At 36.1% G+C, this 17020-nt stretch overlaps 1 protein-coding gene across 2 annotated transcripts in view; it reads left to right on the top strand.

The window, feature by feature from the left end:
• Positions 1-14102, top strand: part of LOC117331823 (wnt inhibitory factor 1-like) — a 68076-nt gene extending 53974 nt beyond the window's left edge. The window contains exons 4-11 of one of the 2 annotated variants that reach the window (XM_033890744.1): positions 1388-1531; positions 2207-2311; positions 2566-2661; positions 4175-4270; positions 7648-7743; positions 8130-8225; positions 11227-11367; positions 11701-14102. In XM_033890744.1, the coding sequence (XP_033746635.1) occupies positions 1388-1531; positions 2207-2311; positions 2566-2661; positions 4175-4270; positions 7648-7743; positions 8130-8225; positions 11227-11367; positions 11701-11822 (896 nt within the window). In that variant the 3' untranslated portion in view covers positions 11823-14102. The remainder of the gene's footprint in view (positions 1-1387; positions 1532-2206; positions 2312-2565; positions 2662-4174; positions 4271-7647; positions 7744-8129; positions 8226-11226; positions 11368-11700) is intronic. The other variant, XM_033890745.1, reaches the window with a different exon arrangement.
• Positions 14103-17020: the final 2918 nt, after the last annotated feature.

Here is a 17020-nt window from a genome sequence, read left to right as displayed (position 1 = left end):
TTGGTACTTATTCTTAAAACGTAGAGTTCGTTTCCGACTTAAATCCAACCTCCGACTAATTTGTATCATAAACATAAACCGTTGTATTGCATCTATTTTAAACTTTTAAACTAAAAGTCTGAATTCCAATAGAGATGATATATTTTGGTTACTTTTTCAACACAAAGACCAATGTATTTTAAATACGGCTTGTTTAGAAAAATCTTTTAACGTGGTATTGAGTGGGTTGAAAGATGCGTAGGATGCCTTACAGATGGTTTAATTAGATATCCGTATCCTTTATCGTTTGTGTAACGAGGGCATATGACCATGGTATGGTTAACTAGCGTGTCTGCGTGAATTAAAGAGTATATAAGGGATGTGATGTGTAACGGCTCAATTCGATTTCTGATTGGATGGTTACTTTTAAAAGTTGTCTGCATCTCCAGAAAAGATAACAAGTGACAAACCTACACATATATACGTGAAAATCCAAATGTCTATCATCTCTTGAAAAAGCACTTAGGGGATGATGAAAGCTCCAAAGTTGAATAGACACAATTTTAAAAGATTAAAACTATCTGGCAAATGCATTAAATTATCATTGAAACTGCACGCGGCATTTTGAAAGGCGTAAGCGGTAGCCATTACACAGTGTCTGCAGCAAGTACACTTAAACTGAAATACTCTAGATCGATGATAATTAGCACATTTAAGCAATTCATAAATGTCTGACAAAATCATCGCAACATCAGGAAATGCTTGTCTTTTCGGAGCATTCAAATTGGTTTTACGGACCAACTTACCACACGCACCATACCATTAAAGAGACTTTGCCGACTGAACTGTTCATTAAAAGTGATCGAACTTCTTTTAAAAACAATCCGCACTATCCTTGGATCAGTTATGGGTAAAATGGTGGTCATACTGAAGTTATAAACTAGACTTCTTCCCGGCGTCGCCATAGTGATCCCAAACCATACATTACCAGCTAATTAAACATTTTCATGTTTTCAAATTTCCAATAAATCTCAGAATATTGGCAATGTGTTTTATCGCTAGGCAAGATGTGTGGCGCCACCTAGCTTAATTATGGACCTCTAAGATAATTACTTGTCGTTTTGAGGTGAGGAAATCAATTCCTTGTTATTTCAATGTTCTGTTTTGATTGAAGACTTGCCTCCTAAGTGACATGTTTTATTACTCTTCTTTAGTGTGAAATAAAATTGAAGTTGGAAATTATTTTATATCAAAATGTCAAAACAGTTTCTGTAAAAAAAAACAAAGACATCCAAATGCTATCATAAAACAAACGTCTTTTTAAAAAAGAATTTAAACATTAGGCGACTACTAGCGTTATGACATTTTAACTAAATCATTTTATCTTGTTACTTTTTCCTTTTTGCAGTTTTCCAGATGTCTATACCCTGTACGGGGGAGGATGATGGAACAGCCTCCCTAACGCTGGGTCTTCAAATCTTTAACAAGCATGGTCAGCCAATCAGAGGATCCCCTATGCAATTCAAACTGAAAAAGACATGTTCAGCGTTTGGTAAGTATTGAGATCTTGCTTCAGTGCTTTTGCTTCGTTTCTGGATACGGAAATTGTTCATTTTTATTTATTAACATAAAACAAGAAACAATAATTATTGCACATAAGCACAGTCGGCCAATTCATGGTTTTGAAAACAGACGTTTATTGTCAATAAAATCATATTTCAAAATAACAACCTTTTGCATTTTTTAATGAACCACCTTCTTATCGACGGTCTTAATCTAATGCCTAAGTTTAATCTAATTGTGTACATAAATCTGTACACTGTGCACTGAGGTTCCAATTTACACACCGCAAAAGATTTAATATACTCTACAAGATTTGATCTAGTGATAATTGTATCTGTCGGCTTTACTCTCTTCGTGGGGTCATTATTGTTGACCAACATGTTCTCTCGACAATTACGTCATTAATAGTGTCATGTGGGGTGATGGGAAATGTGTGATTTTAAGCTCGATTTTCCAGAAGACCAGATATGTGTTTTGTACGGCTTAGTATTTCCTTCGACCATGTTGTTGGTCTTTCGTATCAGTTTCATTTATTTCAGTTCAGTCTATTCAGTTATATTTTCTAATTTTACTTGCCATGCATTAAAATTAAGACATTCATTACTTCTAGTATAACTTTCGTATACGGTATTTATATTAAATTATAATTGATTTTTTTTTATAGTTTCTTCCCAACTCTGTCCATTTGAGTGTTTGAATGGAGGTCGATGTAGTCAGTTCGGTCACTGCGAGTGTGCACAAGGATATCACGGCCTGAAATGTGAAAGAAGTAAGTATACACGTCATGCGCTGAATATGTTAATTTAAAAAAACATGTTGTAACTTGCATATACGGAGAACCAGATTCGTTTGTAAATTCTTTAACTTTATCATTCTATATACATATCATTGTTAACCAGCCATTTCTAATCCAAAAATCGTGTGGAAATATTATCATTTTATACATATTTACTTAATAATTAAATAAATTGAGAAGTAACTAACTGTTATTATTTGACAATGAAATCCTTTGTTCTATTTCAGCGATGTGCCAAAACGGCTGCGACAACAATGGTACATGTATGTCCGAGGATGTATGTATATGTCCGGACGGCTTCTCGGGCAAACGCTGCGAACGGGGTAAGTTATAAATCTCTGGCTGATATTATTTATATCGTAATGTATTAATATATACTTAACACATCACATTTGAGTCACTTCTTGATGAGGGTTGTGAGCATTTGAATGCTGCCTGATCGTATGGAGCGACCATTATGTGATGACGGTGGGCAGTTCACGCCAAAATTATTCCATTTCATATGACGTACAGTGCACTAACGATAATTCATTGTCAAGCTCCGTGCCCATCCTCTGTTTGGTCCATAGTTATGTCTGTTGCTTTCTTACCGGGGATACAGAAGTTCTACAAAATATTTTCAGTTTTGACAGTTAAAGTTCTTCGTTATTCCTTAGGAATTTTAAAATCAACTCATAACGCAAATTATGACCAACTGATGTGAGGATCCAATGCCCTTTTATTTTGAAAATGAATCATCAATTTCATAGACTGATGAAACCGTGGCAATACAACAGAAGCTAAGAAGGTGTGGGTGTGGAGGGGTGTGGAGGGAGGTGTGTGTGGAGGGTTGTAGAGGGGTGTGTGTTGAGGGTGTGTGTACGGAGGGGTGTGGAGGGGATGTGTGTGGAGGGGTGTGTGTTGAGGGGTGTGGAGGGGGATATTTGGAGGTGTGCATGTTGAGGGTTGTGTGTGTGGAGGTGTATGTGTGGAGGTGTGTGTGTGTGGAGGTGTGTGTGTGGAGGTGTGTGTGTGTGGAGGTGTGTGTGTGGAGGTGTGTGTGTGTGTGGAGGTGTGTGTGTGGAGGGTTGTGTGTGTGGAGGTGTATGTGTGGAGGTGTGTGTGTGTGGAGGTGTGCATGTTGAGGGTTGTGTGTGTGGAGGTGTATGTGTGGAGGTGTGTGTGTGTGTGGAGGTGTGTGTGTGGAGGTGTGTGTGTGTGGAGGTGTGTGTGTGGAGGGGGATGTGTGACGAGGGATGTGTGTTGTTTGTGTGAGGGGTGTCTGTGGAGGGATGGTGTGAACGGATTATGTGGAGGGGTGTATGCAACGATGTGTTTCGAGAGGTGTTGAGGGGTGTGGAGGGATTTGTGTGGAAGGATGTGTGTGGAAAGGCGTGGATGGGTGTGTTTGGAGAGGTGTGTGTGGAAGGGTGTGTGTAGAGGGATATGTGTAGAGGGGTGTGTGTGGAGGGATGTGTGTGGAGGGATGTGTGTGGAAGGGTGTGTGTGGATGGATATGTGTGGAGATGTGTGGAGGTGTATGTGTGGAGGAATGTGTGTGGAGGTGTATGTGTGGAGGAGTGTTTGTGGAGAGGTATGGATGGATGTGTGAGGAGGGGTGTATGTAGAGGTGTGTGTGGAGGGTTTGAAATGGTGGGTGTGTGGAGGGGCGGTGGAATAACAATAGAAAGTCAGCCTTACTAAGAACAACATATCGGTTTATGGTTAACGCCAGTACTGCTTCGATTCTCAAAAAGCAATGTCTTTTTTTTTTTAAATATATATTTACATATATGAACATAATTTATATTGTCGTTAAGCTATATTAACGGATATTTTCGTTTTAACCTTTTATAGCTCTGTGCAAACAACCCTGTCAGAACGGAGGGCGTTGTATACAGGAGGATGTATGTTGGTGTACAAGCGGGTTCTATGGCGAGGCTTGCAGATTTAGTAAGAAAATACTCGTCTTATATCACTTTTAAAAACAAAAACAAGCATACGTATTCTGTTGGCAACACTTGAAAACAACATATATTCAGTGTAAAACATTTTTCAATTGCATGCTATACAAATATTTGAAACCACATTTGAATGATTTGAAATGATTATGGTTCAAACTATTTTGAAAGTGTGTTAAAGAATCCATGTGTTTATCAGATAAGCCGTTATAATCATTTTAAATATTTTCATTGGGGAATACAGCATTGGTAGTTTTTGAGTGAAAGGTTGGAATAATAACATGACTTTAATACAAAGGCAATTCGGTTGAAAGCATTAGGCTAAAGACGCATATCGCCTTTTAGTGCTTCGAGTTATAGATCAATTGCTTGGTCTTTAGTTTAGAATAGCTAGCTATGTATGCGTTGTTTTTGGAATAATGTAGTGTTATATAATGTATGAACGATATGATATGAATATCGTTTATTATTTCATACAATAAGTGTCACCAATAATAACAATTTTTTTTATTTATTGTGACCTGTTACATCTCACATTCCTGTTGAGGGTATTTGTCGTTATTTGTCGATGTGACCTTATATTTTCCAAACGTCACTACAAATCGGCTACGCCCTGGATAAGCGTCTGTTTTAGGAGCTAATATATCATTTTACAGTCTTATTTTAGAAATAGTTTGATTATAAATACGTAAGCAAACATACGTAACAAAAATGTTTAAAGTGAAAACCTGACGTATTATCAATTTACATCACGTGCTTGAATTCCAGGGTGAGCTTGATTTATATCGATTTCAAACACCTGCTAACATTATCACAGTCACGTGACCAGAAAACGTGACGCAATGTTGTTGACAGGAGTAACGTCGTCATCGTGATGGTAGCTTGGGTGCATGTTCTAACATTTCCTTTACAATGTTATGTCATTTTATTCGAATGTCTCTTTTTTTTCATTAGTAATGTCAATATTACTCAGTTTTACAAAAAATGATAATACATGACTTTAAAAAGAATGTCAAAACTCGGTTCAAATAAAACATCATGACAATCTGAAGTTCCATTCTGATGATTCAAAATATCAATTTTCAATAATGATAATATATTTTAAGCAAACTTTCTTAATCTTTGACAGCTTACAATAAAATTTGTTTGTGAAAAGATAATGCTCTATCACTCATTCAAACAGAAGGTTCTTGATCGGATCATTTGATTATATACTACTGCAAATTGCAGCTCTAGTTTCCTTACCAGTAGTTGGATTTAGGCATAAATGTGTTACAGCTGTTGTATCGATAACAGATTTACGTTATACCAATGTAATTATGTTGTAATTCTTTTAATACACCCACAAGAATTTGAAGAACACCCAACGGAATTTAAAGTATGCTATCACTAATGTTATGCTCACTGAGAAAAACTGAAACATCATAGATGATAATTATCTTTGTTGCTAAGTACACAAAAAAACTACATAGCCTAAAAGAGGCCGCAATTTTACACATTTTTTATATTCAAGATGCATATTTTGGCATCATGTGTTAAAGCATTTGTTCTACATAGCTTGATACCATTTACATGTCACTTATACTAAATGGAAGTAGAATTAGTATTTTCATTTCCACGGTGGTTAAAGACAAAAAACGTAGACGATAGGCAATGTTACACTAGCAGCATGCAAGACCAGAAAATGATTTTAATACATTTTTCTAGTTTTCTTGTTTTACTCATGATAAGCACATTGATCTATTAACGATATATAAGACGAAAATGAATTATATCGTGGGTTTCTTTATCGTTAGAAGTACAAAGAAATCACCAAGTATACTATCGTGTATACGGTATTCGTTGTGGTTTCCTTGAAGACGAAATACTATAAAATATTTTAGATTTAGAGATCATTTGATAATTAACAGCTGCGGCTTAGGTTATACTCAATTGCACCAATGCACTACGTAGTGTTATATGTTACAATGATGACGAAAAGCATCGGTAACCCTTGGCTAATTCAAACGCTATGATTTGTATTCAATATTTGTTATGATATTGATAATGGAGCACTCAAGTCACCCACATATGAGATGATGCGGGGAACTCGAGTGCCTACTACAAGGGGGCTTTTATTGCACCAGTTTACGACTTTATTTTACGACCTTCAAACATATGTCATACCTTTGAATTAATACAATGTTTCACATCGTTCCATCCCCAACTGATTCATTTCATATGATGTCGTTTTTTAATTAGTGTTTTCTATGTATGTTTGTAAAAATAACATGAAAAATTATGGAAGGTTGAATTGGCTTAATTTGAAAATATGCTATGCGTAATTTACGAACTCAGTGCTACAACTTACCACTTGTGCATACTGTTACGTGTATAATGTACAACAGAAGGCCTGAGAGTTGTGTTTGTTGTTTGTTAAAGAGGGGATGCTGTATAGTGAAAATACAAATTTACGTTACTTATGCTGCAATGATGCATCTTCCTGGTAGTATCTTAATGCTCTTACAGATAGTGGTGAGACTAAAAAAAACCCACATTGACAGCAGTAAAAAACGAATTTATCAAACCAGTTTACTTTTGCTTTCAACAAGCATTTTCATTAGATAAAGAGTTATGTTACAAACCCATAATGATAATTATGATAATATATAAGAGAAAAGAGTGCAAAAAGAAAGGAAGATTTTCATAGGAAATGTGTAGATTAAATTATACGTTGGAATGTACTTTTAAACTACATTGCAGTTTATTTACAATACATATGGTTTTATTTTATCCTCTTGTAATGGCTCAGCAATAAAATATAAATATATTCAGTTTCATTCTTAAATAAATACCTGCTTTATTGTCTTTTCAAACGAATTAGAATGTTATTTAATATATTTTTGTTCCTTCAATTCACTACCATATATAAAGTTTTGTTAAATGTGGTACTAAAAACTCGGAAACGTTGTTACAAGGTTTGTTTTTTCTGTTGTTTTCTGTGAAGTTTTTCTGTGACCTTGTGAAAGTTTAACAGTTTGTACTGGTCTTTATTTTTATGTACGGTGTGACCCCGATATGCATGCCACCAGCTCAGTGCTATCAGTCTCTAATTCTGACTAAACTTTACTTCCTAGAGTTGATTACAATTAACCAGCCTTGATAAAGTTTCTAAAACAGTCTCTTCTGCTGCATAACAAATAACAGCATTTGTTTCCAAATAACTCCGGTCTTAGCACGAAGATGTTAGTAACATTTTAAAGGATTGTTGTAACGTTTTATTTCAAATTGTATTTTCACTGCTAATTATTCTAAAACTAAACTAAAAAAATAACTTCTTGGTACTAACTATGGGATTAAAAGTACTAAAATAAGACCTTCGTATTGCAGGCAAATGCAAACCCCAATGCGAAAATGGTGGCGTGTGTATTGGGGTAAACGAGTGTCAGTGTCCGGCAGCGTTTAAGGGTGATTTGTGTGAAAAACGTGAGTCACCTAAACTCTTTACTGACGTCGTTAATACCATACAATAACCATTAATCTCAACAATTAGATCAGCGTCATAGTAGTAAAAACGCTTCAGGTGGTGGCCTAGAACTGTTATAACGGATCTGGAGAACATTTTATGATGTTGAAATAATTATGCTTCAGAGTTATAAACAAACTCGTATATTTTGTTTTTGCTTTTGTGCTTTCGCGAATCTGTCCGTCCATCTATATATAATAACAATGCTTTAAGAACTGCTGCATACTGTTTATGTCCATACATCACAAAAACTGTCGTTGTCATGGGAACAGTACGTAAGTGTGGCGATATCACCATGTACTTATTATAATTGGTAAACTTGTTTTCCTTTTCCCGCCACCAACAGGTCGATGTAAGCCTACCTGTCGACATGGAGGATTGTGTATAGGCGACAACAGGTGTCGCTGTCCAGTTGGATTCTCTGGCAGTGTGTGTGAAAAACGTAAGCAAAATGTGTGCAAAGAGCGTTTCCCTGGGATCCTCTAAGGATTGAATCCAGAATTGATATATACATTGTATACATGTGATTTAAATTGTATTTTTTATTGTGATGTCAATATATTCGCTCTTTTTTGTAGATAGTTGATTCAATCGAATTCAAAAGATCGTTTCTACTACAATTCCACCTTCTGATATTTTGGGCACATCCCCGACTCTGTGTATACACATTTATACTGTTTATCTTAGTTATGAAAACTTAATCAAAACAATGACCTATATTGAATTGCCATTTCTTTAAATGTATATACTTTGCTGAGCTGCTGTTTATGGCTCTACTAAACTATCTATGGTTTGCATTTACCTCTAAACACCAATAAAATTCAGAATCGCCTTTTTAGCAATTTTATGATTTCAAAACACATCCTCTGAATTCTTCGAAACGCTCGAATCTAGTCCAATTTTTAACTGTCTTTCGAAACGGACGGGTTAAAGAGGGATGAGACAAACCTTATGACTTAACCCATCTCTGTCGACGTTTTTTGTTCCTGCATTGGAATGTTGTGCACGCCAGTGAAATATCTCTACATTCCAATGTATGATTGGAGATTAACTTTTATGCATGACAGCTCCATGACAGAAATAGATATGTCCTATCAAATTATGCACATTTCTTCATCTTTTCGTTGACGCCTTTCTCCACTAACACATGTGTGCTGATGTACAGGCAGGGCCTCACTGCAGACCACCGCTGTTGCTCTTTACCTCTCACGGGATTATTTATTACGAAAGAACAAGATGTTAGCGTTATGTGTGTAAAAGAAGATGCATTTTGTCTTTCGCTTTGATGTGCAACAAGCACCGTTCGCTTGTTTTCACTGATCCACGGCCATTGTATATTATTTCAGCGTTGGGCCATGACCCAGAGTAAACGTGCTCATCACTAAACTGACGGTTTCAGACATACACACATACTTCACGATGTGGTATCGGTAGCTACGGGGCGACCTTTCACTATTACACGAATGCTATAGTGCCACTAACAACTATGAATAGGTGTTGTGTATAAACAGCACTGTCTTCATTACATCGTCTTATCTATTTGACTACGTATACCATTATTATCACAATTACGAAAAGACGGCTATATATATATTAGGATAGTCTTTCATAATCTGTCTGATAATATGTAAATATATGTGCCAATACACGAATATTTTCATAGCCAAACTACACCACAAAATAATAAATAAACGTGTATGCACTGGTAATATTGTATTTATAGTGTATGATAATGGTCAAAGAAAAATTAACATTTATCGCTACATTTAATAACTAATTTATTTTTCGTCGTAAGATATGAAAGTTGATATGATGGTAATAATATCAGCATGTTTTTGAAAAGTCAGTTATGGCCGTATTGGTTTGGCGCCATCTTATTGCGGAGGATATTAGGGAGACAATCATAACTTTAATTCTTACCTAACATTTATTTTCATTTTGAAAATATTTGAAAACACTATCACTAGCAGTAATGAATAATCTTTGAAATAAACGTTTCTTTATGTTTGTGTTAGGTTTAGCAACGTAAGAATTTGACTTTGAACTTTGTGGAAATGAGTATCAATATGTTGTAAAAACGAATGTCATTAATTACTCATATGTACGGCATGTCACATTTCTTGTCATCCAGTTTAAAATTAACGACTGTTAAAGTATTAAGGAGAGGGTGATTTGGCTAGAGTTTATTAATACCGATACCATTCAAGTGTCTTTGATCGTGGGAAAAATATTTTTTTATAGTTTTGCTTTCACATGAAAGGCTTTTACTTTCTGTGTTAGATTGAATGTTGTCACATTCGTCAGCATTATATTGAAATAGGATTTCAATTAATATTTTGTAAGGTAGCAGACACGTTTCTTAATACAATAGTACAGCTCTTAAAGAAGCACTTTCATTTCACCGTATCGAGACAGAAAAATGTGCATTATATGATGAACGATTAATTTTACTTCTGCAAATGAAATTGCTGCAGATAAGGACAGACGCCAATATTGCTTACAATGAGACATAGAGGATATCTAACAGTGTCTTCAGTAATACTAAATACATTTCACGAGTGAAAAAAATTCAAAATATTAGCCACACGAGAGACATATATTTGGTAGTACTGAAGATACTGTTAGATATTCTGTTTATTACATTCCCTGAGTTCATTGCGCCCCCTGTCAACGGCTCACAAATGTACGCCAAATCGTGACTTTATGTATTATACAGTATCTTACATTATGATGTCATATCACATGACGGAGAGCTATTTGCAAGTATTAATTTTCCCCGTTGTCGTTTGTAAGCAGTGTTCTGATTGGTCAAATCAGAAAAGGTATCACTTTTATTTATTGAATGATTGTCAATATTTCACTGGAAAATATGTAATAATACAAGATATACTAGTGGCTACAATTTCCATACAATTTACACGTGTAGTACTTTATAAGATCCTTTCAATGCTTACTAATTTAAAATAACCTTATGTCAACAGAACGTACGGACTCACGTGGTTCTTTTGGCGGTTCCACTAGCATATTAATCATATTTTAAGTGTCCTTTACCAACGTAAACAAATGTATACAGTACCTAAGTGTGTCACTCCGTGATGGTTAACGAACGTACTTTTGCACTTTGGGTGTACAAGCATACATCCCTTGAACTTTTTAACCATGCAATTAACAATTGTATCCCATGCTTTCTTAACACAAACAAAATGTATCTTTATATCCACTGATAAATACATCACATGTACATATTCTTTCATAAATATACAAAAATGTCCAACTTAAATAAGCATGCCTTGGTTTAGTGGATATTGTAAAGATTTGTTTCTGTTTATAACAACATCAAAGCAAAAACTGATATGAAAGAATATATCTAATCAAGGTACCTGTTTTGTGAATGTGAAGATACATGTGCGATAATATATTTTAACTTTTCTGTTTGTTTACAGGTGAAAAACGGGATAAGAGAAGCAACAAACACAAAAGGAGAAGGAAAAATAGAAAAAAGGGAAGGAGGAAAAAGAAAAATCCTAAGAAGCGACGACGGCATAGAAAAATTAAGAGAAGAAAGGGGAAATCAAAGAAAAATAGTAAGATGATTTGAAAATATATTCTTTATTACTTCATTTATATATATATATATATATCTTATTTCGTAATATTGTATTAACGAAATCAGTTTTAAGATAAAGTTGGTTGCATGTAAACATGTCATTGTTATAATGAATCAAATAACCGTTTACCACATACAAACGTTACACATACTGTACTTACAGAACACGGTCATGAAAGGAATATTTAAGTTTTATCATTAAAACGTGGTGGGTTTTTTTTCGTTACTGACTGCTTGAAATATGCTTCATGAAACACTTGATGATCTAACTGGTAACAGAAAGTCACTAGAATCACTTGTTATTTTTCAGGACGGAAACAACCTTTATTAGAACAAGTTCGTGCTTTTTATAGACGAAAAAAGAAGCGGGAACGTCGCGAGAGGGCGAGGAAAGAAGGAAACAGAAACCGGAAAAAGCAGTTTGTACGGTGATAGTACCTGTACGGTAATACCTGAGGGGTCGGATAATCGGATATTGTGATATGAAAAACAAACTCTCGGAGTATTATATTCTTTCATTGATACATGTAACAGTGCAGTGTTTTAAGTGGATATTGACTCGCTTCTGCTTCTTTGCGCCTTGTAGAAATACGTACGTATGTAAACGGCCTTGTGAATTAACACTGTATTGCAATGGGAACATTACATGGAGCAAGTTCTGACTTTTATAACAGTTACGTTTTTGATGAAACTGACTTAGCTCTTGATCGGTGTAACAGTGTGCATTAAGGGTGTGTGTAGGCCGAGATTAACAAAACTGTTAGACGTTCATCTATGATCGGTGTAACACTTTGTAATATCATGGATTCTGGGACATAGTCGTTATAGCAGATATGTACGTCGTACCAAATTTATAAGTTCATACAAACTCATACTTGATAGTTGATATATATTCACTCATTCGTTATTTATTTGTTGTTTGCTGTGATACGACAATTTCCGTGGAACTTATGACGTCATTAACCTCGTTATGGCATTAAATTTGAAACGTACGGATGGGTGTCACGATTTGCATTGAACATATATGTTTATGACTACAGCGTATCCGTCCAAACACATTATAGGAAGTAACATTCTAGTGATTACATCATGTTGAATGTGAGATCCGCTGTACATATAGTATTGCTTCGTTAAAGTACAATTTATCTAAAAGTCTTCACCTGGAACGATGCAGACAGATACAGACTTACCAAAAGCCCGTATATTATCTGGTGAAATAGACTGAGAATGGCCTAATCTCATACAGTGTGTATTAAGAGTGTGTATATGCAGAGATTAACAAAACTGTTAGACGTTCATCTAAAAGGCTTACAAGGGAGTCATACCAATGTAGTTGTGCTGACAGAAGAAATATTGTGCTATTTATATGAGAAACATTTACATATTTAAACTCATGAAATATTTTAATATTCATAAGCAATTACAAGTAACTGATATATTTCGTCCATACCGATTGATTTGTAATTACGATATGATTATGCGTCAGTGAATATTTGCAACGTCAAGGAGTCATTGTTGGCTTCCATTGTTTATCATGAAGGCTTCGGATGTATCGGGTCAATTGTATAATAATATGTAATGCCAAAAATTTTCCTGGAGAGCTTAGTGAAGGAAATTTATTAATGATTGAATAATTGTACGTTCTCTAATTTCCCTTTGCCTAATTTAAACATGATATGTGGTAATTCATATGAATGTCAATAAAGTTCACAGTGAATAAGATTTAATTTTATCTTCAGTTAAGTGTGATATATTTTAGCCAAAAATGCGACCACTGCTCATTGAATATAAAAGTAATCTATATTGTAAAACACAAATTCAGATATCTCATTGTTCCTATGACCGATATACACAATAACCATTGATTAAAATCAAGCAAAGGTACATTTCATTACTATTTATTTTGGTTATATCATCGTTGTTGTCATGTTTGTTTCAATTCCTGGTGTGCAGAAAACATTAATGGTTGTGAAATCAAGCATTATGCGATACAAATGTATATAGAGATACATATTGAATTTTGTTTTAGAGATGAATGTTTGATATTGTTGAATGTCGCTGTTTGTTTTGTTAATAGATTTAAAGTTATGACGTCATTGTTAATTAAATGAATGAGCGTTTTTTGGTAAGGGCGCTAATGTTTACATGTTTAATATCGTGGTGTCTCTTGAAAACATTTTTGTAATATTAGCAAATTGAAATGAATTGTCATTTCTGCACAGCTAAAATAATGATAATTTATTGCATAGAGGGATTTTGATTATTTCATTCATTGAATGCGTGAATATATTGACTCGCTATGAATTACACGTTGCAATAGTTTTGCGAAAAAATTCAGATGTGTGATTATAAATATGTTGAGTGAAAGAGGAAGAAAAATAATAGAATGGTAATGATACTATTGATTAATATCATTCAATACTATCAAATGAGTCTTCGTTCTCATTTAAACAACAACAACGACACATGGATATTGATTGTGTAATCCAATGTATTCACTGAAGTAGACGTACGCTGTCCGCCATTGATATAAAGATGCTGCCTATGTGATGGTTGAATGTGAGATAATTATTGTATATTTTGAACCATACTAATATATTATTGCCACTCTGACTAAATTAATGTTTTTCATTTGGAATCGAATATATGAATCAAATTGTAAATACTTATGGAAATTGTAAAAAAAATAAATTTGCAAATGTTTTAATTGTCTAATAAATCTCTTTGTTTTAATTTATAAAATACGGTGACTTTTCTGTGACTTAAATCCATAACATAAAACATACAATTGTATTAATACCAGATATATTTATCTTTTACATTAAACAGCCAAACGTAACCCATCCAGTGGACATTTGTAGCAATTAATCTCTACATTTTCTTTATAATTTCACACCAAACGCATGATTATTTGGGGACTCCTTTTAAAAACTGGTGGTAACCTCTCAGAACAACATCAAAAAGACAATCCCGTGCTATCCTGAATGATATGCGTAGAGTGTTTTCCTCAGGTCACATTGATAATAGCGAAGGACGTACCCTGAGCTATGGCGGTGTTCACCGACATATGTCATGATGTAGATGTTCTATCTACTGAACTAGCGCGATCTCCATCTGAGATATCGGGAGTTCGATGTTCTATCGACTGAACTATCCCGTTCTTAACCTAAGGTGCCTTGTTCTATCGACTGAACTAGCGCGTTCTCCATCTACGATGTCATGATGTAGATGTTCTATCTACTGAACTAGCGCTATTTCCATCTGAGATATCGGGAGTTCGATGTTCTATCGACTGAACTAGCGCGGTCTCCATCTGAGATATCGGGAGTTCGATGTTCTATCTACTGAACTAGTGCGATCTCAATCTGAGATATCGGGAGTTCGATGTTCTATCTACTGATCTAGCGCGATCTCCATCTGAGATATCCGGAGTTCGATGTTCTATCTACTGAACAAGCCCGATCTCCATCTGAGATATCGGGAGTTCGATGTTCTATCTACTGAACAAACGCGATCTCCATCTGAGATATCGGGAGTTCGATGTTCTATCTACTGAACTAGGGCGATCTCCATCTGAGATATCGGGAGTTCGATGTTCTATCGACTGAACTAGCGCGGTCTCCATCTGAGATATCGGGAGTTCGATGTTCTAGCTACTGAACTAGCGCGGTCTCCATCTGAGATATCGGGAGTTCGATGTTCTAGCTACTGAACTAACGCGATCTCCATCTGAGATATCGGGAGTTCGATGTTCTAGCTACTGAACTAGCGCGATCTCCATCTGAGATATCGGGAGTTCGATGTTATATCTACTGAACAAACGCGATCTCCATCTGAGATATCGGGAGTTCGATGTTCTATCGACTGAACTAGCGCGGTCTCCATCTGAGATATCGGGAGTTTGATGTTCTATCGACTGAACTAGCGCGGTCTCAAACTACAATGTCATGAGTTCGATGTTCTATCTACTGAAGTAGTGCGACCTACATCTGAGATATCGGAAGTTCGATGTTCTATCTACTGAACTAGTGCGACCTCCATCTGAGATATCGGGAGTTTGATGTTCTATCTATTGAACTAGTGCGATCTCCATTTGATACATGTATATCGGGAGTTCGATGTTCTATCGACTGAACTAGCGCGGTCTCCATCTGAGATATCGGGAGTTTGATGATCTATCGACTGAAGAAGCGCGGTCTCAATCTACAATGTCATGAGTTTGATGTTCTATCTACTGAACTAGCGCGACCTACATCTGAGATATCAGAAGTTCGATGTTCTATCTACTGAACTAGTGCGATCTCCATCTGAGATATCGGGAGTTCGATGTTCTATCTACTGAACTAGTGCGATCTCCATCTGAGATATCGGGAGTTCGATGTTCTATCTACTGAACTAGTGCGATCTCCATCTGAGATACCGGGAGTTCGATGTTCTATTTACTGAGCAAGCGCTGTCTCCATCTGAGATATCGGGAGTTCGATGTTCTATCTATTGAACTGGCGCGATCTCCATCTGAGATATCGGGAGTTCGATGTTCTATCTACTGAACTAGTGCGATCTCCATCTGAGATACCGGGAGTTCGATGTTCTATTTACTGAGCAAGCGCTGTCTCCATCTGAGATATCGGGAGTTCGATGTTCTATCTACTGAACTAGCGCGATCTCCATCTGAGATATCGGGAGTTCGATGTTCTATCTACTGAATAAGCCCGATCTCCATCTGAGATATCGGGAGGTCGACGTTCTATCTACTGAACAAGCACGATATCCATCTGAGATATCGGGAGTTTGATGTTCTATCTACTGAGCAAGCGCGAGCTCCAACTGAGATATCGGGAGTTTGATGTTCTATCTACTGAACTAGCGCGATCTCCATCTGAGATATCAAGAGTTAGATGTTCTATCTACTGAACAAGCCCGATCTCCATCTGAGATATCGGGAGTTCGATGTTCTATCTACTGAACTATCGTGATCTCCATCTGAGATATTGGGAGTTCGATGTTCTATCTACTGAACTAGTGCGATCTACATCTGAGATATCAAGAGTTAGATGTTCTATCTACTGAACAAGCTCGATCTCCATCTGAGATATCGGGAGTTCGATGTTCTATCTACTGAACTAGCACGATATCCATCTGAGATATCGGGAGTTCGATGTTCTATCTACTGAACTAGCGCGATCTCCATCTGAGATATCGGGAGTTCGATGTTCTATCTACTGAACTAGCGCGGTCTCCATCTGAGATATCGGGAGTTCGACGTTCTATCTACTGAACTATCGCGATCTCCATCTGAGATATCGGGAGTTCGATGTTCTATCGACTGAACTAGCGCGGTCTCCATCTGAGATATCGGGAGTTTGATGTTCTATCTATTGAACTACTGCGATCTCCATTTGATACATGTATATCGGGAGTTCGATGTTCTATCTATTGAACTGGCGCGATCTCCATCAGAGATATCGGGAGTTCGATGTTCTATCGACTGAACTAGCGCGGTCTCCATCTGAGATATCGGGAGTTTGATGTTCTATCGACTGAAAAAGCGCGGTCTCAATCTACAATGTCATGAGTTTGATGTTCTATCTACTGAACTAGCGCGACCTACATCTGAGATATCGGAAGTT

This window comes from Pecten maximus, chromosome 7, assembly GCF_902652985.1.
Source record: "Pecten maximus chromosome 7, xPecMax1.1, whole genome shotgun sequence".
NCBI lineage: Eukaryota > Metazoa > Mollusca > Bivalvia > Pectinida > Pectinidae > Pecten > Pecten maximus.
This window is presented reverse-complemented; position numbering and strand designations above follow the sequence as displayed.